This window comes from Carassius carassius, chromosome 7, assembly GCF_963082965.1.
Source record: "Carassius carassius chromosome 7, fCarCar2.1, whole genome shotgun sequence".
Classification (NCBI taxonomy): domain Eukaryota; kingdom Metazoa; phylum Chordata; class Actinopteri; order Cypriniformes; family Cyprinidae; genus Carassius; species Carassius carassius.
In genome coordinates this window covers 12,677,272-12,704,542 of record NC_081761.1, presented here as the reverse complement: position 1 = coordinate 12,704,542, position 27,271 = coordinate 12,677,272, and the positions used below count along the sequence as shown (strand labels likewise).

At 35.8% G+C, this 27,271-nt stretch overlaps 1 protein-coding gene across 1 annotated transcript in view; it reads right to left on the bottom strand.

Moving 5' to 3' along the window:
* Positions 1–27,271, bottom strand: part of LOC132143564 (neurotrypsin-like) — a 37,549-nt gene that overhangs the window by 8,373 nt on the left and 1,905 nt on the right. Inside the window, exons 2-11 of the mRNA XM_059553904.1 lie at positions 26,382–26,520; positions 21,009–21,187; positions 20,779–20,929; positions 17,235–17,413; positions 15,610–15,751; positions 15,323–15,519; positions 10,948–11,089; positions 9,230–9,432; positions 5,786–5,864; positions 5,537–5,659 (exon numbers count right to left, since the gene is read on the bottom strand). Coding sequence (XP_059409887.1) covers positions 5,537–5,659; positions 5,786–5,864; positions 9,230–9,432; positions 10,948–11,089; positions 15,323–15,519; positions 15,610–15,751; positions 17,235–17,413; positions 20,779–20,929; positions 21,009–21,187; positions 26,382–26,520 — 1,534 coding nt within the window. The remainder of the gene's footprint in view (positions 1–5,536; positions 5,660–5,785; positions 5,865–9,229; positions 9,433–10,947; positions 11,090–15,322; positions 15,520–15,609; positions 15,752–17,234; positions 17,414–20,778; positions 20,930–21,008; positions 21,188–26,381; positions 26,521–27,271) is intronic.

Sequence of the window (27,271 nt, the reverse complement as noted above, 5' to 3'; positions counted from 1 at the left end):
TATATGTTTTTTCCTCATCATGACGTTTTTGGACTGATGCGACTTGTACTCAGGTGCGACTTATAGTCCGAAAAAATACAGTATATTAGATTTATATTTTGAGGGATCATAACTCTGAAAACTGGAGTAACAGCTGATGAAAATTCGAATTTGCATCATGAAATAAATTATATTTTAAAGTATGTATTATATATGTATAAATAACCTCTGACACAGAGAAGAGAGAAAACTCCTCACATGACCCTTAAGTTACAGAACATCTGTCTGTTTACTTTACAGATATAGGTGTCATGCCATAACATATTTTTAATACGACTGACTTCATATTAAATGTGAATTTAACATTGAAAGTCAATGTGATATAAAAACTGCTACTAATCTTTCATTGTTCATAAAGAGAGCAAATAACATTTACATTATCAAAAATCATTTTCACTGACAGTCTAGAGTTCAATCACTCCCAAAAAACTCCCATTAAAATCACTGAAACTGTTAACACTGTGAAATCAATATCTTATTTACCGATTCGTACACACATCTGCACTTTGTTGTTTCTGACGAGAGAATTTGCCAGAAAGAGGTAGTATTCAGTCAGGAGCGAGTGAAGGAAGCACCGGCATTTTAGCGATGACTCATCTGAACGCCTCTGATTGGCCATTGCATTCATAAGCTCAACAGAATCGTGTGTGATTGGTTATAATGTGCAGAGCTGTAAAATGCATCTATCTCTGGCTCAGCGCCAGCCAGCGAACGCAGATCTGAATTTAGCAGCTGATGACTCACTGAACGTTCTCACGTCGGTGTGATTGTATTAATATTAATAAAATATTAATCGGCTATTTTTTGTCTTTTGGAAGCTGCATTCAACTTGGTTCTCTTCTGTTATAAGTCACACGTACAACAAACTAATGTCAGAGGTATCGTGTACTGTAATCGAATGTAGCCCAAGTTATTACCTGTTGAACAGTAGACAGCACACGCGGTTTTCATCTAATAAAGATCTTCATCTCTAGCAAATAGCCTTTGCAGATTTGCTTTCAATTCATTATCAGAGGATGATTTATGACTTCTCTATGTGCCACTCACAAACTCCCTCACATGACAAATCAGGTCCCTTTTTCAGGAAGTTCATGTCAACCGATCTTACGGACCCAAAGCCAAACCATGTGCACTAACACACACAAACACACACTTACAAAACCACACTCGCGGTCAGTTGGTGAAAACAGAGATATACAGGAAGTTTTCTTTTTCCATAAACCCAACACCATGACATCACACTCACAAAGGTCTTCGCATGAAACGGAAAGTCTCCTGTGCTTGCCAGTCTTTAATATAGACTACTATAAGGTTTCTTTACTGTGGTGAGACTGACATATCTCTTCAAAGAAAGTTTTCAAAGTGGGGTCTGAGGAACCCAAAGGGGTCACAAGGGGACCTACGGAAACGTAAAAAAAAACAAAGGGGAAAAAATTATAAAATAAAATCAATTATATATGTAACACATAATAATAATACTAAATAAAATGTACAAATATTCTAGATTAATTACAATTATTTTATTTAATTGACAGCCATTTACAGTATTTTTCTCCTCAGGTTTATACATATAATAGTGCTCTAATGGTGGATAGAAAAAAAAACATACAATGGGCCAGATTTACCAAACAGGGCAAATTATCATGCAAGTGCAATTTCAACACAGCGCCGATGGGTGTGGAAATTTCTGCAGGTGATTTACTGACAATGTGCAAAACACAGACACAACATCTCATTTACATAAAGCAATATATTAAGTTTGATCTACTTATGACACCCGCGCAGCTTGTTACATGTAAACTGACAAACAAGTATATATAATGTGTTCTTCTGGCACACTTTCTGTTCTGTTCTCTGCAGTGCCTCTCCTAGCAACAACAATTGAAGCTATTTCAAGCACAAGATATTGTAAGACGTGCTTTTTTGGGGCATTCATTTATGGCGCAAATACCAGTAATTTGGCGAGCACAAAAACGTTAGTAAATCACATTGCGTGATTCATTTTAATACTCTCCTCCCATAGATGTTGCGTCTAAAAGGGAAAGTCCTACAAATGTATATTCAATATTCAAAGTATAACATTACATTAACAAATAAAACCTTAAAGATCAATATGAATCTTAATTGACTTAAAGTGGTAAACAGAAGAAAAAAGAGTGACTGTGTGTGTGTTTGTGTGTGTGTGTGTGTGTGTGTGTGTGTGTATGTGTGTGTGTGTGTGTGTGTGTGTGTGTGTGTGTGTGTGTGTGTGTGTGTGTGTGTGTGTGCACTCCTTTCTGCTTGTTAGTGATTGAAACCATTGCTGTGTAACGGAAATATGTAAGTGCTGCCAGAGAGAGAGACAGCAGTGTCCCGTTACACGGTCAGGTCTTTTCTGGAAAAAGGATCTGCCCTGTCCGGAATGACACTCTTAGTAGTCAAGCAGCAGGATCAGCACCACATTCCCAAAATCTCGTTCTGGAAAGGGCAGTTCTGAGCCTGACACTGTATATATTAAGCTTCTAAGACTCGCAATCAACATTAATCCTTACTGTAGTACTGATCTCAATGAGGTTATTAAAATGTTATTACTGCTGAGACATGGCCTAGTGGGCAGTGCTCTGGCATGCTGCACTTGAACCTAACTTTGAATCTGGATCATTTTCCAGTAACATCCACCACCCATTCTCACTATAGTTTACGGTTGCCTCTCCACTGTCCTACTTTATTAACCAGTAGTCTATTATAAAATCCATTTTATTTTAATAATACTAAATATTCAGGTATTAATTACTTACAGTTATGGGTTTATTCGATTAATATACAGTAAAATCTGTAATATTGTCGAATATTGTTTCAATTTCAAATAATTTTATCCTCAAAAGTTATTTTCCTGTGATAGCAAAGCTGAATTTTCAGCAGCCATTACTCCACTCTTCAGTGTCACATGATCCTTCAGAAACTATTCCAATATTCTGATTTGCTGCTCAGGAAACATTTCTTTTCAGTTTTAATCAATTTAATGGATGCTTGCTAAATAAAGCATTAGTAAAAAAAAAATAAACCTACTGACCCCCAAAGTAGTGACCTGCAATTAAAAGGCATTTCAATATAACAAAATGTAGTTTTATTGTTATACATTGTCATTTATGTATTTAGGTTTAATTATACAGTGTTAATAAATATTATTTTGACTTGAATAAAACCATTTAACTGAGTGTACATATATAAGACTATATGACTTTTCTTCTCCTTTAAGTTATTAATTTATTAAAGATAAACTTTAAATGAGTATTGTTAATCTAATATCAAATGTAATTTAAATATAGAAATAGGGAAAATTAGCATTGACAAGTAAATATCTAATTTCATATGACAATGAAAAATCTCCGTAAAGAGTGTTAATAACTGATGAAGTAGTTCAGTACTCTATGGACTGGTAACTCACCACACATTTGCTCACTAGTCTAACCAAGTTCCAGAAGCTGGATCTGTTGACAGCTCTCAAACTCTTAGGTTGTACATTATGGCTGCAGTTCCGTCATTAGGGCTGACTTTAGCATATTGCTTTCTCAATCCTTTAATTCCACGCCGGTTGTAACCCCAAAGTTCAATTAACGTTGGCCATCAACTGGGCACGCAGCATGAAAATAGTTTAACGCTAATGTGAGTGTGTTTGTACATGCTATTTTTGCACAAATGTCATGCTACCCTCCGTAAACTCGGAAGTGAGAGACTAACTTTAGTCCTCTAGAGCTAAATGATCTCAAATGATTTAAAACAACTGTTATGCTGTTCTGCACACTATCAATTGCATTCTTGAAAAAGTGAGTGTACGTGTCTGAGGAAAAAGAGGGTGGGGGCCACAAAGATATCTAGATTTATAGCTCTGTGTGTGTGTGTGTGTGTGTGTGTGTGTGTGTGTGTGTGTGTGTGTGTGTGTGTGTGTGTGTGTAACTTTAGCAGTAGTCTGATGTCATGGATCATATTTTGAAGGCTCAGTGCTTGGACTGGTTGATAAAAAACAGATCCAATATTACTTAAACCTCTCACGCTGCCATAGTATCTCTACCGAGGCTATTTAAAAAAAAAAAAAAAAACTAAATGGCTCTGGAAACTACCACTAATGTACATTCTTGACAGTAATGTGGAAATGCAGCACAGGTCTGAACTGAAGGCAGATCATTTACAAGTCTGATCCTTGAGGGAAGTGGGAAGTGTTTGTGTGAACATGTTTTTATTCATTTTCCTCCGGCCAACTATTATTATTTTTCTTTAATGTAAACAGCTATAACGTTTTATCCCTGTGGTGAAAACTCATCAAACGATGCATGAAGGGTCTGTGGCTAATTTTGGGATGGATGGATGGATGTATCATTGCCTAGCAACAAGCAGTCTAATTTTTCATTTTTAAAATATCAGCCCTGCAACCCTGTTTGTTCTAGAGGCTTTTTCATATTTCCCATGAGAGTTTGTCCTTATGAGGAACAAATTTGCCTTAAAGACATTGATTATTATTATTATTATTCATTTATTTAAAACTATTACTTTGGGCATTTAGTTTTTGTGGATCTACAAATGTAACATCAGTGAAACTCCATTGACAGTCAAGTGTGGGTTCTTTTTTTCTACAAATACTGTAAGCAAATAACTTTGTTTGCCCGAAGTGCTTAAAAAACAATAAGATATATGCTGAAGAAAGGCACTCCACATTTGTGTAGTTTGCAGTTTTTGACTCTGTTGGAATAAAGAAATATTTGGCACAGCAGTGGTAAAAGTGATGTTTTGTGTGAAGCCAACCACACAAATTACTTGAGCTACATTTTTACTAAACTGCAATAAATATTAAGACATTGAGAGAATATGAAGTATCCAGCTGAACTTAGCTTCTCACTGTAATTTAGGCTTCTGTCGAAATTATTAATATTACATATTGTTATTCTTCTCACAAAAATTACCTTGAATAATTTGTGGAGTTAAAGAGGTAGCTGATAAATTGTTCAATAGAGAGTCATCAGAGGAAAGTACATTGATTTACACCTCGCTTGTATATATTGCATTGTTGATTTTGACATTTTATTTGAAAAGAGGAACAGGGTATTATTTTGTATTTTAAAAGAAAGGTGATTTCTTATATAGATCTACTTTCATTAAAGAATACTTTGGTTTGATTGCTTTGCCTCGCTCACTGAATTTTAATTATAATTTAATTATGTTTGTTTTGCAGCTGGAATGACGAAGAGTGTTTATTTGCAAGTCACAAATAACGGTCACATAATTAGACACAGGATACAGAGGAAGTGTGGGAAGAAGGTATATTGTCTAAAATGGACAATTAGAAATGTTTTGATTGTATTTCAGACTATTTTGTGTTAGCTAAGTGAGTCACAAGTGGAAAATTGGAAACGCATCAAAGAAGCGTGTGTATTTATTTGTGTGTGAATGGGTGGACTTTATTTATGCCTTTCAGATGTGTGAGAGAATGAAGTTGTCCCTGTCCATATTTGTGTGTGAGTACCTCTTAAAGCAGTGAGCAGAGGTGAGGATCCAGCAGCTGCTGATCAAAGTGGCTCCACATACCAACCGTCCGTCTGCCTGAGACCCCCGTAAGCGCACAGCTGCCTGCCACGGCCAGCCCCCACTAAACCACACACACAAACACTATCAATTTGCATTTAAACCGCATTGCACATTCGTTTTCTCATTGCGACCACATAAACAATAATTCTAAAATGTGTAATTTGTTATGTCAAAGATGTTTGTATACCGTAGCGAGTTTTCTCCTCCTATTATTCTCTTCTGACGGATATGAGAGGGTCTTAGACCACACATGGAGCCCACTGCCTCTGCAATGTAACACAAACACAAATTTCTATAAAGAATTTATGGGTGAATCTCACGAAATCTCTTAGGAACATCTGCCTTGGTCTTATTTCACAGCAAATGAGAAATCATATTTTTTGTTAGATGTATTAAAATGATGTACATAAAATAACAATATTATTTAGTATTACAGCATTACAAAATAAAAATAAAATAAAATAGGCTCAATTTTCTATATGCAGTGCAAAACATATATTTTAGATTTGTGAAATAAGGCATTCATCTGCATGGATCTGTGAGAGTTCAGAGACCGTTCATCTGTGTTTGTGCGTATATACAGATGTGCTTGAAGGACCTAAAAATGTAGGCTGGTATTACATAAAATAATAACACAGAAAGATTGTGTTTGTATGTGTAGCTTATCTGTCCTTATGGTTTAATAGAGAAAGCAGGCCGGATTCCCTTGCATTAGAGTTATTAGATTGATAAGAATAACAAAACATAAGTAAAGCCTAAGTGTCGGTGATCATGAGATGGCGAGCCAAACCACATCCTCTAGAGCAGACGTAACACACACTCTATGTCAGCACAAAGTAGAGCACATCCTACTCAGGTGATAGTTTCCATCTTTCACTCTTCCTTTAGGTGGTTTCAAGTATTTTTACAGGTGTGAGGATCCCTAAATCTATCCTTCAAAACCACTGTCCAAGGGCCTCATCTATAAAACACACATACACACGTTTGATCTTACAGTGTGCATATGCTAAAATCTACGCCAGTGTTCAGATTTATAAATATGATCTTTGACATGGAAAAGTGCTTTTCCAGGTTCTAAGCAGACATTCACAAGTTTCCTCAGAGCAGAGTTGAAGTAATGCTTCTAATTAATCAATTAATAATTAATCTAATTCTTGCCACTTGCAACATTCTCAAGTAAATTATTTGGATGTTGACTGGTGCCCTTTTATATGCTCATGACATTAATTAGGGGCCGTTTTCTAAGATGAGATCTGAAACCATTTAGCTGGGCACAGTTTCAAGACCATTTGTGATTTCACATCTGGAAGAAAGGTGTATGCGTGGTTTTTGGTGTTTCCCTGAATCACACGTAAGAATATTTTATATTCTTAGATCAAATGTACAATGGGTTCCACACAACATTTTATAAATGAGGCTCCAGGATTATTTATATTTATATATTTAAATGTTGCTGCAAAATACACATTTTCCCTGCATCTTAAAGAACATCAATTACAATCAAGTCAGTGATTTATATGCAAGTCTTGTAAAGTCCAACAATGGTCATTTAATTGCAGTTCTTTTAATGTGTCTTAAATGGGACATATGACGCAATTTCAACTTTTCCTTTCTCTTTGGAGTGTTACAAGCTGTTCATGCATGGATGAGGTCACTGTAGTATTGTTGCCGCTGCCTCCATGTCGTGGAGACACTGTGTGTTCCGTTGTGAAAGCAAAACTACTTTGATTGGCCTACTTTGTGTGCAGTGCATTTTACAGATGACTGTTTCCTGAAGGCTATGCATGAAGGTTGTCTCTATTAAGGAGGGCAATTCAAACTTTGCAAGGACAGTCTGGCACTTCTGACTCACAGCATTTAAGTATGTTTTCATATTTAAAAGATTTGCCACTGATGATTCAAACACAAGTTTTGAGCAGTGTAGAGTAGCACTGCACAAAATGCATGCATGATTTTGTTTACGCGGCGCAATGTGCAACGTCACATTTAAAAAGACAGAATAAGTCTTTATAATCAGTAAATTATGTCCCCACTGGATGAAACAAATGCTTCGTTTATAATGGGTTTTATTGTTTTTGTCTTGTCACCCAGGTGTTCTGACCGGGACACGGCATCACAGTATGGTGAGGGGCGTAACATTTCCGTCACACATTAGAGGTCATTCGGCTAATCATAACACACGGGATACTTGGCCAGTCAGACGCTTTTCTGAATGTGAGCAAAACTAAAGAACTGATTGTGGACTTCAGGAAGAGACAGCCTCAGCCCTATACATCTCTTATGATCAGCGGGACCCCTGTGGATTGGGTGAGCAGCTTCAAGTACCTTGGTGTAAACATCTCCGAGGACCTGACTTGGACTACTCACATTCAAACACAGCTTAATAAAGCTAGGAAAAGACTGTACCATCTGCGACAGCTGAGGAAATTCAGGGTCTCACCAGCAATCCTGAAAACTTTCTATTCTGGGGATATAGAAAGTGTATTGACTCAGTGTATCTCAGTGTGGTATGGAAAAAGCTCCAGTCAAGACTGCAAAGCCCTGCAGAGAGTTGTGCGCTTAGCTGAGCGCATTTCAGGGTCTGCTCTCCCCTCTCTGCAGGACATCTATCTCAAACGCTGCAGAAGCAGAGCTGCTAAAATCATCAAAGACTCCACCCACCCCAGTAACCATCTTTTCACTTTGCTGCCATCTGGTAAGCACTTCCGTAGCCTGATGGCAAAAACCGAGAGACTCAGGAGGAGTTTCGTCCCCCAGGCCATCAGGCTCCTAAACTCAAAACCAGCCTCTTAACATCCTCATGCCTCAACTTAATGTACACTTTATCAGTAAGATATTCATCATTCACTACCTCACATAGACACACTGACAGTGTCACCCTGTTTGCACATTTGCTTCTTGTACATTCCTGTGTATCTTAATATTTAAGACTACAGTATAATGCACATTGTACATCCCTGTATATCTTAATATTTAAGACTACAGTTTACTTTCATGCACATTATTTTGCGTTCTATATTTAATTCTACAATATACATCTTTTTTTTTAATTTTTCTTATATTTTTATTGTTTACTTTTATTTCATTCTTACATAGCTATATTTATGTATATTTAATAATTGCACTGTCCATGGAGCGGACCTGACTCACATTTCACTGCTGGTTATATATGCTATATATAATTTTGTATGTGACGAATAAAAATCTTGAATCTTGAATCTCTAGAGGAGAAACAATAATGTACAGTATGTGGAAAATAATGTGTTTTTTTATCTTAAACCACATAAACACATTGCATTACACTAAATACACCAAATAATGTTCTTTTCAGCAACATCATATGACCCCTTTAAAGAAACAGATCATCCTAACATGAAAATTCTGTCATCATTTCCTCCCCATGTCAATTCAAAACCATATGAATTTCTTTCTTGTAAAAGCACAAAATGAGTTGTTAAACAGAGTATTTATGCAGCATGGACTACTTTTCTGATACTAATAAACTACTCCAATGTTCCAATTATGTTCCATCAAAGAAAGACATTCATACAGGTTTGGGTAAATATCCCTTTAAACCTTGCCAGTATCAAATATGTGAATGCTGTAGCTATGAGAAGATGAAGGACCTCACCTTTGACCTCAGGAGAATCCTTCTGTAACCCATAGTTACAAATAACACCGGCATCTTCACTATGGCGGCAGTTGTGTGTCCCAAATGGTTGTTTGATACAGTCAATCAGCGAATGTTCCCCACCTGTGCACTTTACATTGTCAGAGTGAATTGGCCCCTCACCTTCTCCAAAATACGCCATTACACGAGCTTTAGCCAGCCCACTGCAAAAAAAAATGACAGTTAAAGATACATTGTAATAAATTTTTGTACCTTTCAAAAGAGGTTGTTATTTTTTACTTTAAAAAGGTAAAATAGTATAAAAAGTAATACAAAAATGTAACTAAATAGAAAAAGAATTTTTTTTTTATATTTATATATATATATATATATATATATATATATATATTTACAGAAGCACATAACAAATTCACTACTACAACCTAAAATAAAATAAAAATAAGAACTGAAAATATATTAAAAGTTCAAAAAAAAGAAAATATTATAATATTACACAAATAATACTAAAATAACACTGCTGTTGTATAAAGTTCAATTAACCAAAACAAATTAATTATTAATTGGTTTACCAGTCAGAATCACATTCATAAACTAGGTTTAGTTCCTTTCTCAATCTAACCTACAAACACTAAACAATAAGAGATCTGTGTAGGCTCTGGGTGTATTCACTCAAGAGGAACATATATTGTGACACACACACACACATACACAGGCAAGCACAGAATATCAAACATAACAAGAGCAAAGTGTCGCCAACTCCAGCAGAGAAAAGTGAGCTCATCAGATATGAGAATCAGTTACAGTGTCATAACCTGACCTCTGACCCCCCCTCAGGAGGTGTGCGTGAGGGAAGGTGTTGATCACATTAGTGTGTGTAAATCTGACGGTCTTCTCAGTTTTGTAACCCGAACTCAACAATAACATATATGCATGATTCACAACTGAACTTATAAGACAACTTCCAAACAAAAAACTAAACTGTTCATGAAATAGACCAGAACCTATTGCTAAATAAATCTATTGTGAAACGAATTGTCTATTGTGAAGGAGGTGAATTCTTTCTCTCTCTCCGTTCTCCTGGGCGTATTCTCCTCAAACACAATAAAGCACAAGGTTTTAAATTCTTTATCAAAATGCTTTAGTAATTTTTCATGAAAAATAGTCATATTTTAGGACATTGCTAAAACATGTTCGCTAAATGTTACATCATGCTAACACTACTTAACATGATAGCAATGCCTAAGAACACTTGTTAAGAAACACTACAGTATCTAGATCATGCTAGCAGTGCAATTGTGGTCTGATGTGGTTTTTAGTGATCTAACTGGGTCTGGATAGGTTTACTGGGGACCGAGCTGATTTGATATGTTTTAATGGGGTTAAATGGGACCTAAAATGGTCTAATATGGCCTTTGTGAGATTTGAATTGTTTTCATCTGACTTTCTTTCTGACAATAAAACCTTCAAACCTAAACTTTTAAAACTATTTCATACTTTCAAACCAGGCTTTGTCAAGCCAATATCAAAGTTTGTCATCAAACCTCATTTATTTTGTTTATTGCTTTAGTGTGTGTATTTAAGTGTGCATACATAAAATTTAACATTTCAGGCATTGTCAACATTACATTATTCTACCTTCATTTTACAGGCATTATATGACATGACAACATGACTCAACATAGACGGCTATTCAGCTGACCCTGAAATGTTGATGTCACCTGTAACCCAGCTGTCTGCACACCACCTCTGCATCCCGATCCGTCCATCCGTCATCACAAACCGTCCCCCACTGGCCAGCCACCAGGATCTCCACACGCCCCTCTCTCTCATTCTCTCCGCCCACCAGTCTCACAGGCATACCTGATAGAAAGGTGTCCATACAATGAATGTCACTTAAATTTACTATCTGAAATTAATTTAAACAATAGAGGAAATGAGGGAGGCTATGGAAGGACAACTTGCATCCATATGTGTGTGTGTGTGTGTGTGTGTGTGTGTGTGTGTGTGTGTGTGTGTGTGTGTGTGTGTGTGTGTGTGTGTGTGTGCGCGCATGTAACACAGTAAGAGGAATAAAAAACACTTGGTGCTGGAGGGACAGTTTTAGGTTTCCACTCATGGAACACCTGCCTCCACTTACACATAACACAGAGACGCACAGACACACACACAAACACAATCAATCAGCAGCTACAGACCCGTCAGCAATATCAGTGACACTCTCTGTGCAAGAAAAAGAAAACATGACTTACTAACCACACATTCATACACATTTGCAGCCAAAATTAATATATAGCAAAATGTGTTTATAAAACTGATAGTTCTGATTCTAAATTCTGATTGGATAAAGTAAGTAATCTATGCATAGGCATGACTGCACAATATAGCTGAAACAAATGAATGTGCCAAGTTGCTTTATTGCGTTACAACCATGAACAGCCTTATTTTAGATTTACAAGTTTGATTATTATTATTACCACCTGAGTCAATTTATAGTACTTAGTGCACAGCTTCTCATGGCTTACTGCTTTGCTACATATTCTATGTTAACAAAACATACACATTTATGAACATCTGCAATACTAATCATTCCTAAAGCTTGAAGTTCATTTCTCACAGTCATGTCTCACTGTCAGCGGTTACTCAAGGACCTTTTTATTAAATAAAATTTTCTTCATAAAGCCTTCAGCACCAGCAGCACACACACACACTCACATGTGATAACCATCCATGCTGAAATGTTTTATTCAGATGTTCTCTACTCTTCATCAGCTCTGTTGAGGAGACATCATGAAAAACACTCCAAAAAGCACTCTTAGAAAGCTTTTATTTATTTGGACATCATTCTGCTGAGCGAGAACCTGAGTGTTTGTATATATACATTGGCCATCTTTCATTCTTATATATTGCAATTCAAAGGTTTGAGGTCGGTACACTCTTAAAAATAAATGTACTTCAAAAGGTTCTTCAAGCAATGCCATAGAAGAACCATTTTTGGTTCCACAAAGAACTATTCAGTCAAAGGTTTTTTAAAGCACCATCTCTTTCTTAACTTTTTATAATCTAAAGAACCTTCTTTCACCACAAAGAACCTTTTGTCAAACAAAAAGGTTCTTCAGATGTTAAAGGTTCTTTATAGAACCATTTAGAATAAAAGGTTCTTCTATGACATCGTGAAGCACATTTATTTTTTAGAGTGTAAGGTTTTTTAATGAAATAAAGTCTGTTATGCTCACCGAGGCTGCACTTATTGGATCCAAAATACGGTAAAAGTTATATTATAAAATACTTTTTTAGATATTTACACCCATTACTTTAGTGTTACACGATCCTTCAGAAATCATTCTAATATACTTATATTGCGCTCAAGAAACATTTCTTATTATTATCAATCTTGATATTTTTTTTAAATGCGATATATTCAGAATTCTTTGATAAATAGAAAGTACAACAGGAATCCTTTATATGTCTTACTCATCATATTTGACCAATTTAAATTGTTCTTGCTTTTTTTAATATCTTACGGATCCTAACTTTTTAATGGTAGTGTACACTATATGGTGAGAGAGAGATAAAGAGACCCAGATATAGATATTGAGTAATCATCCATTAAAAATTAAGTCGATGGAGTCGCAATAGCAGCATAACTGACAGAATATTTCCTGTTAATCACATCAGACATCACTTTGCTGATTTAGTAGAGAAATCTGTTAATTTCTGCAGAAAGCTTTTAAGCATGATCAAATTAGTTAAATTGAGCTGAGAGTACTACTAACTGAAATGAATGACTTTGTGAAGGACGGGTGTTCCGGTCCAGTGAAGATCTGAGTTTTGTGAGCACAGACCACAGATGGATTCCATGTGGCTCACAGGCAAGTAGGAACTACGTTTAAGCTCAATCAGTAAAAAGGAAACATTATTAAAGCTCTGAGAGTTTCCCATAGAGCTACATGCACCACATTTTCATAAAACCATCAACTTGACAGGGGAAGTCCAGTATGTTTGTGTGTGTGCATGCAAGATGAATTTAAGAAGCAAATCAGGAGGAAACACTTAGGGTAGTAACAAACAGCAATACAAAACAAAAATGTCTCCAGAAGGTAGCTAAATTTCACAAAAAATCAATTTGGAGACATCCAGGTACATACTCTATAGGAAAATGGAATTCCTAAACAAAAATGTTATATTTAACTCTGAAATATACTATCACATAAAGCCATTTAGTTTTTCTTTTTCACTTTAGATTTTTGTGTGTGTGTCCATTAAAAAGAATGCTGAAATGTGTTTGATGAGAATACTAAGAACTGGAGACTTCTTTAGTCTTAAGTTTATACACAAAAACACACTCATCTAAATCCCTTTGAGTAAGATGAATTAAAGAGGGAGATCTGCTCTATACTGAAGTCTCTTGAAAGCACCGGCTACTCTGTCCAAAGTCAATAAAGTTAAATCAGCCAGAGAGTGCAGGAAAAATAACTGCAGCAGGGCATTTACACACAAACCATAGTTTCTAATGTGTGTATGTGTGAGTATGCAACTGACAAACTCCTCACCGGTTCCCAGTTCCAGTGTTGTCACTCATACTGTTACTCACACTCTGACTGGCCTGCTGCCCATAAAGATCTATTACACACACACACACACACACACACATATTCTTTTCTGTATATGCCTCATTTTACAAAAGGGTTCTAGGATTGTGGGGAAAAGTGGAAAGCTTGAAAAAGAGAAAAGCAGCAAAATAATGTGAAAGTACTGGTATACTTAACAAATATGTATAAGTCGCACTTAGGACATTTGGTTACACTTTATTTTAAGGTGTCCTTGTTACAGTGTAATTATAAATTTAAGTACTGAGTAATATTAATTAAATACTTGTACTTACTGTATGGTTAGGGTTAGGGGTTGGCTTAGGGTTATTTGCATGTAATTATACATAATTTATTGTTATTATTATAATAAGTACATGTAACATGCAACAAGGACATCTTAAAATAAAGTGTTACCAGATTTTTAATTTGTAGTTAAGCATGTGAAGGGTAAACTTCTCTAAAAAATAAGAACCCGTGTCAAAAATAAAAGAACATTAAGGCAGGAAAATTGTGATCTTGCAGTATAGAAGCATTCATACAAATATTTAGCAGTCTATTATTTTGTAAATATTACAACAAAATTGACATGGTCTTTGCCGAACTGATTTATGTTCTTGGGTTTGAAATTTCTTAATGTCTTTTTTTACGTAATTAAAATTAACTATATTTTAAATAATAAATAAATATTAAATAAAAAAATATATGCAATTGCTGTATTGTGCTAATTACCATTGTTTTCATTTAGGTTAATTTAATTAATGTTCATGAATTCTGTGAATTCTGTCATCTGGATGTGTACGAGTGTTTTCCATATGTACGTTTAACTAAGTCTGTCTGGATCCGGTAAAATCATCAGCTCTTTATGAAGCTCAGCAGGAGTCAGCCATGATAAGGCTGGTGGCAGCTGTACTTGTTAAACGTATGACTTCATGCCCTCTGACCATTAGCAGAATTCGTTCTGTCTGTCTTGAGGTGGTTTTTACACAATGCTAAATCAAAGCTGAGTCCAAATAAGAAATCAGAGATACATTTTTACTAAAGATCTGTTAGATCATAATTCTCCATTTGGATTTTGCATAAATGTATATGTAGTAGTGTGTGTAATATAACGTTCAGCCTTCTGACGGGGAATTCAGGTTTTATATGTGCGTAAATGGGTGCTACATGAGCTACAGGTGTAGAGGCATCACCACAACCTCCCCATTATAGTCAGCATAACTCTGAAGTGGTCATATAAAAGTATATTACCTCACATACTGTATCAGAACCATATGGAGTGCACATAAGAGTATTTTAAGGGCCATTCTACAAAATGGATCTTATTTCTGAGTCTAATTTGTGTAAACAACTCATCAGTTAAAATTACTTGCAATAAAGAGTGTATTTTGTCATTAACAGTGGTTTAATAATAAGTAAAAACAAATCATATATATTTAAATATTCTTAAATCTAACATTAATAGCAGTTTAATAGTGTGTGTACATGAGTGTGTCAGAGCTCTTACTGTTGGGCACTCCGTGTCTGGAGCGTTGGGGGTTGCACACAACGGCTATGTCTTGGTTGTGAGTGCAGTCATGTTTGAACCAGCCTCTCCGGCTGCAGTGTGTTACTGTGGGCTCTTTTCCTGTACACTTAACATCATCCAGGAGAATGGGACCCGCCGCCACCCCAAACCGCCCTGCCGACACACTCTCCCCTGACCTACATAAACACAACACAATAAGCAAAGCAAAGGAGTCAATAATAAACATGCTGACAATCAAATCAAAAATACATATTAAAAAATAATACCTGAAGCCCAGCTGCCTGCAGACGACCTGTGTGTTGGTTTGTGTCCAGCCATCATCACACACGGTCCCCCACTGACCTCTGTAATGAACCTCCAGTCTTCCCTCATAACCCTTCACACCCCCAACCAGACGCACTGCACCATCTGACAGAGACAGAGATGCTCTCTTTAAACCTGCTTCTATCATCAATCTCAGGTGAGACAATAAATGTAAAACCAAAAAAAAATTTACATGTACTGTAAGAGGTCTTTGTGCCATTAACATCCTGCAAGTTTCAAAGCATAAAACATCCTCCCAGGTACAAAAGGAGCATTTATTTAACCAAACTCTAAAAACGTCTTTAAATGTCCCCTAAAAGGACCATTTCAGACAAAGATTGAGACAGAGAATGATAATTATATATATATATTTATATATATATATATATATATATTTTAGGGGTGTAACGGTATGTGTATTTGTACCGGACCGTTTCGGTACAGGGCTTTCGGTACGGTGCAAGTGCGTACCAAATGCAATATTTTGTTTGCGGAACATATACATTTTCGTGTTTCCAAACGAACATATTAAGTGGCGGAAGTCTCCGCGTTCAGCGCAAATCCCGCCCTGCAGCTGATTCTAAGGCCGGTGACACTCTGGCTGCGTGGCGTGAGCGTGGCGTTTCTGCTGTTTGTCAGTTGCGTGACACCTGCTTCGCATTTTCTGTGTCTTCACACACCAGAATCATGCCTGACGCGCTGCTGCTACTGTAATATGACATAGAGGGAGACCGCCGACAGACCAGGATCTTGTCTTCACGACAACAATATCTATACTTCATGTTGAGCATAAATATAAAGCCTACTGATAAAGGACACCATCAACAGTATTGACGGCAAAGTAGACTATGTTTGACAGGTGCAATATGCCAGTGTGTCACCGGCCTAAGGTTTTCAAAAGGCATCACGCGAGTGTGAACATCACTACAACTAGGGAAAAAAAACGATTGTAATTCAAACGCAGCTCCCGTCGGCATTTAAACAGACCTTTGCTCTTAATTCCGATCGGGCCAACACGAAATCTGAGCAGGTCTAAAAACTGTAACTGTTCATGCTGCACTTTACACTTTGTAAAAGTTATATATATTTTTAAATATGAGCAGGCCTACAAGCTGGGATTGGTAATGCTGCACTGTAATCATAGTTATTTATTTATATTTTTCATTATATTTTATTATATGATATTGGTTTGAGACTGAGAGTATTTTATTTAGTGGAGAACTTTGCAGCAGTATTTTATTTCTTATTTTTTTTATTTTATATATATTTTATTAAAAAGTAGTTAAAAAAATAAACTTAAAATAAAATTGTAAACAAATTGTTAAAAAAAAATTATAGTAATAAACAACCAGCAGTTTAATGTTTGCATTTCTTTCCCTTACTGTACCGAAAATGAACCGAACCGTGACTTTAAAACCGAGGTACGTACCGAACCGTGATTTTTTGCGTACCGTTACACCCCTAATGTGTGTCTATATATATATATATATATATATATATATATATATATATACAGTATATTAAAATTATAAGTCTGTTTCTCACACAGGTGTTGTCCATACTTATATATATATATGTACATGTGTACCTGTAAGTGGGATGCAGGACACTCCAGCATCCTCTGTGTGGTCACAGTTGTGCTCCCCCCAGGCAGTTTTTGGACACTGCTCTATGGAAAGCTCATTTCCTGTGCAGCTCACCTCATCCAACAATATTCGCCCTGAGCCTGCGCCAAAATATGCTCCTACCCAAGCCTTAGCAATGCCCCTGTACACATACATCAGAAAAAAAATAAACAAAACAATACTTATAAAGAAATAAATACTAATATAAAATTCAGAAGATCCTAACAGTTCAAAGAAAGAGAAACAATCATTGTGTGGATAAAGATTAGAGCTGACATCCCACAACCTGATTTTCTAGCTGATTTACAGTCATTCATTTACATAGTCAATCAGAGGGAGTTGTTTGTGTTAGGCATCTCACAGCAGGTGGCTGCAGCTCTTCAGAATCCTGCTAAGTTCCTCCAGAAGACAGAAGAATATCAAGTATGTTTGATACTATGATTCAGATGAGCTTCTTCTCACACTGAGGAAATTATAACATCCTTTGTGTAAAATAAGTGCAATAAGATATTGTGCTGAATGTACACTTGTAGTGTACTTTAAATGATAAAAGTAGTTAGCAAAAACTGTAGTTGTAGAAATAATATTAATCAGAGAAAAACCCATTTAAAAGTATCTTAACACACATTAAGTACACATTTAAAAATTGCACTTTCTAATAATGTCTAATTATGTTCTTAATAATCTTTTGTTTTCCTCTAAATAAGTAGATGTATTTTGATTTGTAGAAATAAAAACATAGTAAAGCACATGTAAAGTACTTGATCTTTTTTTTTACTGTAGTCTACATTAAAATTACATTTTTTATTATAGTTCATGTATTTTAAATGTTCTCAATTGCAAGTTCCATGTGTACAAATGTGTAATTACAAATATATTTAAAAACATGATAAGTTTTAACAGTGTTTCAATATTCATGCATAATATAAACATATCTCAAAGACAACTGATGTAAATATGAAATTACATCTAAAAGATAAGTGGTTCAAATATAGTTCAGCTAATTGCATTTATTATTATTTAATTAACATGTAATTAAATGTCCAGAAAAATTTCATTCAGTTTGTTCTTAAGTATATTATTTTAAAGTATATTATTTTCAAAATAAACACTCATATGTACTTCATCACAACAGCCTGCTCAGACAATACATTTTCACTCTGCAAACGCAAAGCTACAGACCCTATCGCAAACATGGTAATTGTGTAATTTGGTGCTTTTTTGTTTTTTGAGGCTGTTCTCTTTCACTTATGCAGTAAATGACATAAAAAGTTTGGAAAGTGACAGCAGAACAGTCTATTGTTTAATGAACGGGAATTTCTTTCTTACTGAAATTGCACATGAATATATATTACAGCCCTAAAGGATAAAATTACTCCTTGATTCAGTCTATTACAATTTTTTATGTTAATATGATACCTCTTTTTTGATTCACATTGATTTTCAGTAAAAATGGGCCTCTACATAACAGGAAATGAAAGAGAAAACATACTGTAGATGCAACACTCATGTCCAAAACAATATAAATTCAAGTACACTAGTGGGCCGCATTAAGAGTGTGCTATAAGATTCTATATTTTTTTATTCTTTCTGTGATTAATAGGCGATCAAGCACAAAGTTCAGCAGTCAATAATCAGTGAAAGTTGAGAGGCAAATGAAGTGGAACTGCAGTCTCCAACATGTGCGTGAACCCACGTGTTTTATTTCACAGCAGTTTTTCCATCCAACAGAGAGCCCTTCACATGAGCGATTATTATACAAACTCGCACACACCTGCAAAACTCACTTTTGGGCACCATTTGTTACGCCCGTCAGTATAATATAGTTGAAATGCTTGAAACAATCAACCTGATTCACATCTTGATCTTTCCATTCTCTCTTTCCGTTCCTCCGTAATTCCTTCCCTCCCTCTAAATCACCCTTTACGCCTCTTTGCCCTCTCATTCTGTGCTCCTCTGGCTCTCATCCTCTCATTATCTTCATTTTCTGTCTGTCTCTCACACTCTCACTCTCTTACTGAGAACACTTTGGCTTTGTGTGTCAGGAACCTCCCAAGAAAATACTTCACATTTTTATGCAGAGAAGACACTCTACTCCTCTCTTCCCCTCTCTCCATCTAACACTCCTACCTCCTCTCGATCTTCCTTCTATTTTCACACTTACATCTTGGTTGTAAGAACGCCCTGGTGTTCCTCTAAATAGACAGCTTGTTCCCAAGAAACCAGGTCAAGCCTCTATGGCTTTGTTCACACAGGCAGAATTTGTTTTGTGATTTTTTTTGTAGGGCTGTCAATTAATGGATTAATAATGAATTAAAAATAATGAATTAATTTTGAATGAAATATATAATATTAATAAAAAATGTAAAATAAAAAAATAAATATTGGTTTAGAATTATGATTCAGCTGTGATCAGTTAATCAGCACATCATGAAATTAATGTAATTATTTGGATTAAAAAACAGTCCAAACCAAAATATATAGTTAGAAATGTGATTCAGCACATTCCAGTCCAAGTTTTTTTTCTTGTCATATAAGACACAACATGAATGTAATGGCCTTCACAAAGCTCAGTAATATAAATAATAATAATTCCTTACATTTATATAGCGCTTTTCTAAGCACTCAAAGCACTTTACATTGTCAGGATGTATCTCCTCATCCACCACCATTAGTGTCTTATGAATTAATTCATTCTTTCTCATAAGTGGCATTCACCATGTTATTGAATGGCAAATAAGCTTTTGTATGAATATTGTCTGATGCATGTAATAACTTCAGTACCATGGCAAGATAGAAAGAAATGAAATTTCCTCTCCTTTTATATCTCTTTTTGTCATTACTATCGCAACCGATGTAGATTTACCAGACTAGACTAAATTATTTACTGAGATATTTACTATCTGAATGGATCTGATTCAATTACAAAACAACTGAATCAGATCTGAAAATCAAAATAGATACATATTAACAAAATATATGAATATATACAAATATAATTTAGTACAAATATAATTATTTGTTTATAATTGTGATTTTTCTGATCAAAAGATCATCATACCGTGTGATTCATTTGATTAAAAAACAAACCCAATCCAAACCACATGCATATGAGATTTGAAATACGATTCAGTGCATTCCAGTCCAAGTCAGATCAGATTTCAAGTATTTTTCGTCATATGGGACATAACATGAATGTAATGTAATAAGCTCCGTGGTGTCTACAGCTGTGTCTGAATTCATTCGTTCTCATGTGACATTCACTATGCATTGAATGACAAGTAAACATATACATGAATGCTGAGCTGTCTGATGCGTCTCCCGATTTCAGTACTACAATAAGATTAAATTATTATATTTCTTATATATTCATCTTAATGGATCTGATTCCATTACAGCCAAACAACTGAATGGGATTTGGACACATGACAAGTGAACAAATTTGTAAAATTCAACTCATTTACATTTATGTGTGTGTGTGTGTGTGTGTGTGTGTGTGTGTCTTACCCCAACCCCAGCTGCCTGCAGACCACCTCAGCATCATTATCATCCCATTGGTCATCACACACTGTGCCCCACTGTCCTGCATGATACACCTCTACTCTGCCTTCATACGCTGATGGCCCACCAGAGAGACGTACTGGGACAAACACTGAAGCTGAACACACACACATTTCAAATAATTTTCTCTTAGCTTGAGAGTGTTTATGTTAAAAAGTGAATGAGCGTGTACATACCCTCCACTGGCGTGCAAGAGACGGCAGCCGCGTGACGGTTAACACACTCTCCCCCGTTCCAGAAGGTGTGATTGCACTGCAGTAAGTCCTCTTCCTGTCCATCACAGCCCACAGTCTGCCAGTGAACTACAGACACCACCAGACGTGACAGAGGACTCACACGTGCACGCGCTCTATAGCTGAGACAGAAAAGCACAATAGGATGTTTATTGTTTCATTTGCTTTCTTTACCTGAGTCTTTTCTCAGCTATGCATTTAATTATTGTTTATGGTGTTTCAACTATTCATCTACCTTTGTTAAAGTCAGTAAATGGTAGATCAAATGTTCTGAACCCTGGGGCCACAACCCCACTTGGGTTGCAAGAGATGCTGATGGCATCACATATCTGTAAAGTTAAGAATTTATTTAAATTGCACATCATATCTGATCCCATAATCAGAACATATATTTAGCAGCTGTTGAAAGCCAATACTACTTGGAGAAAAAAACAACTAAATCACCAGCATACATTAAGCAAACCATAGAAACTATTTTTTTACTATTAAGTACAGTGTGTACTGTGTGTGTGTATATGTATATATATATATATATATATATATATATATATATATATATATATATATGGGGGGGGGACTAAACTTGAAATTGCTTTTTTATTAGAAGGTGGTTTAGTGTAAAAAAATAGTTATTTCTTTAAATAAATAAATTTATAATTAAAACTTTCTTAAGTATAAAATCTTACAATCTCTCCCTTTTACATTACTATATAAGGTAATCACAACAGAGCCCGAACTTAAATAATATTTATAATTATTTTTAAATATAATAATCAACACTCAACTTAAAAAATTGTATGCAAACTGCACGAAATGCAGTTTTTTAAAATTAACTTCTAAATTAGAACTTTTTTATATGTTGTTTAAATATATTCATTTGCAGAGTGGCTATCATAACTTGTTTCATAACAGATTTACTTAAACATATAAAAAAAGAATAAGAAAATCACTAAAAGGTAAAGTAAAATATCATGAGTCTAATATTTTGGTCTCTATACTTCATTTCTCCAGCAAACTAATGAACTGTGGACACTGATGACATGCCCAGTTAAATGAACGTGACATTTTGTTTAAAAGCTGTTTTACTGATGTCTTTCCGTGCCTGAAACAATCATTGAGTGATTACATGAGACATGAAATGTTCATTCATGTTTATTTCTCATTAAAACTGGTAGTAAAAAGGAAGGGATGAAAGGCAATCAGATCTTACAAAGACAGACAAAGATATAAATATGTGTACCGTTAAACACCTAATATATATATTATAATTAGTGGTGGACCGACCGTGGGCATATATACATTTTTTAATCTAGATTAATCTCACTGTAATCTTGGAATTAATCTAGATTAATCTAGATTAAAATGGCTCATTTGAAATCTGCCGAAGGCATTCAGAATATGTGTGTTGCCCAAATGAAATAATGACTAAAAGTAACATTAAATCTTTGAGAACGGGTTTCTCAAGACAGGTGGTGCATTAGACCAAGGGGCTCATCTCCTGTTTCCAAAATGCATCACAAACTGCTTGAGAAAGCTGTAAACTATTTCCACATTGCACAAGGTGCAAACAACTGTATGGTGTGTATTTCCCTGTCAAATGTCGAGAGCACATTATTGTAGCGCGAAAGTACATTAATATAATGCGCGAGCGCGAATCTCTCTGCTTGCGCGCGGGAACTGGGCGCGCGCTCTCAGATACACGTTGCTCTTGTAAGAATTTTCTCTGGGCTCGCTCAGAGAGTATGCCTGCACTTAAAACATGTTCATACACGCTTACTTTAAGCGAAGAGGAGAGATTCGCGATTGCACTGAACACGTTTTAAGTGCAGGCATACTGCAGGGAAAATTGTGTATCAACACAACGTGTATCTGAGAGCGCGTAAAAAGAGACGTGTAAAAGAGATTTGCGCTCCGCACATTATATTCCGTGCGCGAGAAGAGAGACTCGCGCTCGAGCACATCCACACTAAAATATCAAGGTGAAAGTCATCATAACTCGCGTAGTATAGACCCAGCTCCCAACCCAATTTATAGATTAGAGAATAGATTAACGGCGATATTTTTTTATCGCCTGATTAGAGTCTCACAGTAACGCAACACGTTAACGCTGATAACGGCCCACCACTAATTATAATATACATAAAAACATATATATATATATATATATATATATATATATATATATATATATATATATATATATTAGGGGTGTAACGGTACGCAAAAATCACGGTTCAGTACGTACCTCGGTTTTAAAGTCACGGTTTGGTTCATTTTCGGTACAGTAAGGGAAAGAAATGCAAACATTAAACTGCAGGTTGTTTATTACTATAAACTTTTTTAAACAATTTGTTTACACTTTTTTTAAATACTTTTTAATAAAATATATATAAAATAAAAAAAAGAATAAGAAATAAAATACTGCTGCAAAGTTCTCCACTAAATAAAATATTCTCAGTCTCAAACCAATATCATATAATAAAATATAATGAAAAATATAAATAAATAACTATGATTACAGTGCAGCATTACCAATCCCAGCTTGTAGGCCTGCTCATATTTAAAAAATATATATATAACTTTTTTCAAAGTGTAAAATGCAGCATCAACAGTTTCAGTTTTTAGACCTGCTCAGATTTCGTTTTTGCGTTGAACCGATCGGAATTAATAGCAAAGGTCTGTTTAAATGCCGACGGGAGCTGCGTTTGAATTACGGTCGTTTTTTTTCTAGTTGTAGTGATGTTCATACTCGCGTGATGCCTTTTGAAAACATTAGGCCGGTGACACACTGGCATATTGCACCTGTCAAACATAGTCTATTTTGCCATCAATACTGTTGACGGTGTCCTTTATAAGTAGGCTTTATATTTATGCTCAACATGAAGTATAGATATTGCACCGCTTCAGGCACGATTCTGGTCTGTAAAGACTCAGAAAACGTGAAGCATTCGTCACGCAACTGACACGCAGGAGAAACGCCACGCTCACGTCACGCAGCCAGTGTGTCACCGGCCTTAGAATCAGCTGCAGGGCGGGATTTGCGCTGAACGCGGAGACTTCCGCCACTTAATATGTTCGTGTGGAAACACGAAAATGTACCTATGTTCCGCATACAAAATATTGCATTCGGTCATTCGGTACACACGTGCACCGTACCGAAAGCCCTGTACCGAAACGGTCCGGTACGAATACACGTACCGTTACACCCCTAATATATATATATATATATATATATATATATATATATGTTTGTTCCTAATAACATAATTTGCTGCCTATGAGATCTTAATGTGTATGGCTTTTGCTACATGGGTGGAGTGGAGACCAAAAAAGCTTGAGAACCCCTGTGGTAGACAGACAGATAGAAGACATAAATCAAAGTCTGTGAAGTCTATCTGTCTCCCTAGCCTTTAAATAATTAATGTCTATTCATCTATCAAAGTTGAGAGACCCAATGAATTATTCATGACAAATGGGTTCTAAGCTCCCCAGGTCAAATGATGACAGGTCCACACATGTGTATGTGTCCGTTTGTGTTTTAATGGTAAAATAATACTTTTTGTCAGACTTATAACTGTCACTGTTGTGTCATGTGATCTACGAGACCCTGCGGTCACCTCTCTCTGAGCACGCTCATTCAGACGAATGCTCTCAGATTCTCACACAAACCTCATGGGTGTGTTCGTGACAAAGATTAGAACTCTCCGGAGAAATCAGCAATCTTTTAAAACACCCGCACACACATTTACTGCTGGACAACTTACTAAGCATATGCCGTATTTTAAAGGGGAAAAATTGACCTTTGACCTTCGGCCCACTGGGGTCAAATACCAAAGGATTCCATGCACAACCTTACAAAGGTTGTTTTGTGGTTAGGTAATAAACAAATGGGCAGCATATGGTCATCAGAACACAGAAACTATCCCAGTAGTGACGTCAATGAGCTTCAAAAACTGAATACAAGTGATGTATTTTGAATGTCTCTCTGCACATCCCTTACTATTGTACAGTTCTCAGAGGACAGACATAATGAATGCTGAATATTTCAGCAGTGCATGATCTGTCCATTTTGTATTTAGGTGCTGGGAAAAAAATAAACTAACACTCCGCCTAAATAGACAGCGGTATACTCCGCCTAAGTATACCGCCTACTATTTTTAATGTGAAACCGTATGCATTTTACTAGTAACACCATATATCAGACATTGTTGTCATATGAACTCAGCACACTGCATGTTTAAATCAGAAACTGGCATCCTGTTAGAATCTCAAAGATGGTACTTTATAATTTATCATTTGTATTAAATTGCTTTTTTCCCAAAATAATTTGGAATGGCATTAGAGAGAGTAAATTATGGTGGATTTTTTTAATTTTAGTTGAACTATTCCTTCAACTCTTAATAGTCCTGGTGAATAAATCAAGAAGGAGATATTTAAAGTGACTCTATTGATGATCATTTGCGACTAAAAAGAAATGTGTGTGTTCTGTAAAATGTATTTAGAACCATGTGTGCAAACAAAAAAGAACATTTATCCTCAGTTTTATGAAATTTAAGATCATAAAAATATATTTAAAAAAGATTAATTAATATTTTAAGACGTCTTAACTTTGGGGATAGAAAAACAGGAATGTATTTATATTTATATTTAAAGGTCCTGTGTTGTGCATATACAGTAGGCCTTTAAATAATTACATCATTATTAAGTACAATTCAAACAGAAAAGTTTAAAAACCTGTTGTAGTTTAGTTTTTGTATTCTTATGAATCAAATCTTTGTATCCCTTTATTAAGTGAAAAAAAATTTCAACTTAGGAGCACATGTGTTCCTCCTTAAGGCCAAAGTATACTTCGGCTGTCCGCAGCCACGCACCATCTGCATTACGTCATTTTCATCATCAGGAGGGCTCCCGGACAGCCGCACACCCCGTAAGCATGCAGGTCATTTTTGGAGACTGCGCGGATGGCATGCGCAAGGTGAATGTTGAGACAAAGTGCAAGTAAAGTAGGTGGTACTGCGTATGTTATGAGCTCGTCCATCCGCACTTACCCTTGGTTGAGTAGGCTATACTTTGAAAGCTGTGCAGACGGCTGTGTGCGAGATGGAACGGAAAGCGGAAAGTGAAGTATACCCAGGCCTTTAGGTAAAAGTAAGCATCAAGCCCTGCACTGCTGGTGATAATACTCTGAACTAGAAAGTCAAGTCCAAAGCACTGCATTATGAGACTTTCTGCACGTATGCTCTGTGGTATACTGTTATACTGCAAATATTAGCAAATGGTATACATACTATATGTATATGTGTGTATGTGTATTACCCCTGTCCCAGCTGTCGACACACCACAGCGGCATCTCGGTCATCCCATCCGTTACTGCAGATGGCTCCCCACACACCATTCAGATACACTTCTACTGTTCCATCCAGCTTGGATTTGCCTCCATGCAGTCGCAAAGAACCTGCAAACGCAAACAAAGTTTGCGAGATAAACTTGAGAGTGCTGTTGACCCTCCTCAGACAGGTGATAAAATGTAATGTTCTGCAAACATTTGGTTCCGCTGGTCTCTGTAATTTTGATACATTTCCACAGGTACGCAGAAAGAAAACATAAATCCATGACTTGCTTTATGTGATGACAGAGGAATGCTTTAACCTCCACATGAATTCTCGACAGTTCTATAATAAATGTGTGTGTTTGTGTGTGTGATACTGATACTATAATATGTCATGGAAACAATGTAAGCTATTGAGTACAAGCAGTACAATCAGGTCTATTATAAAGCCAGTGAGTAGAGATGAGAAGTTCATTACTTTACTATTAAAATACATATTTCCATTCTAACTGGACATAATAGTCACAGATTTACAGTATATTAATTTGCAGTTGTGGCTAAAAATATATTTTAGTTCTCTTATAGACTCTTATCAAATTACAATTAACTTGGGCAAACCTAGATTAACCTTAGAGTTACCCAAAATACTACATAAAAGTAGACATAAAATAGAATAATGTAAACTTGCATTAAAAAGACTTTGAGATTGTGGTCAAACTTTTGCCACAACAGTATTCATTTATATCCACTTGCTACTGGAACAGATGTCTGTGTGTGAAAGCACTTTTCATGCATTAAGTGTTTACACATTCAGAGCAGTTATAAATCAGACACAGTACACACATGAAGGCAGCACATGCCCTTCAAACATTTCAGC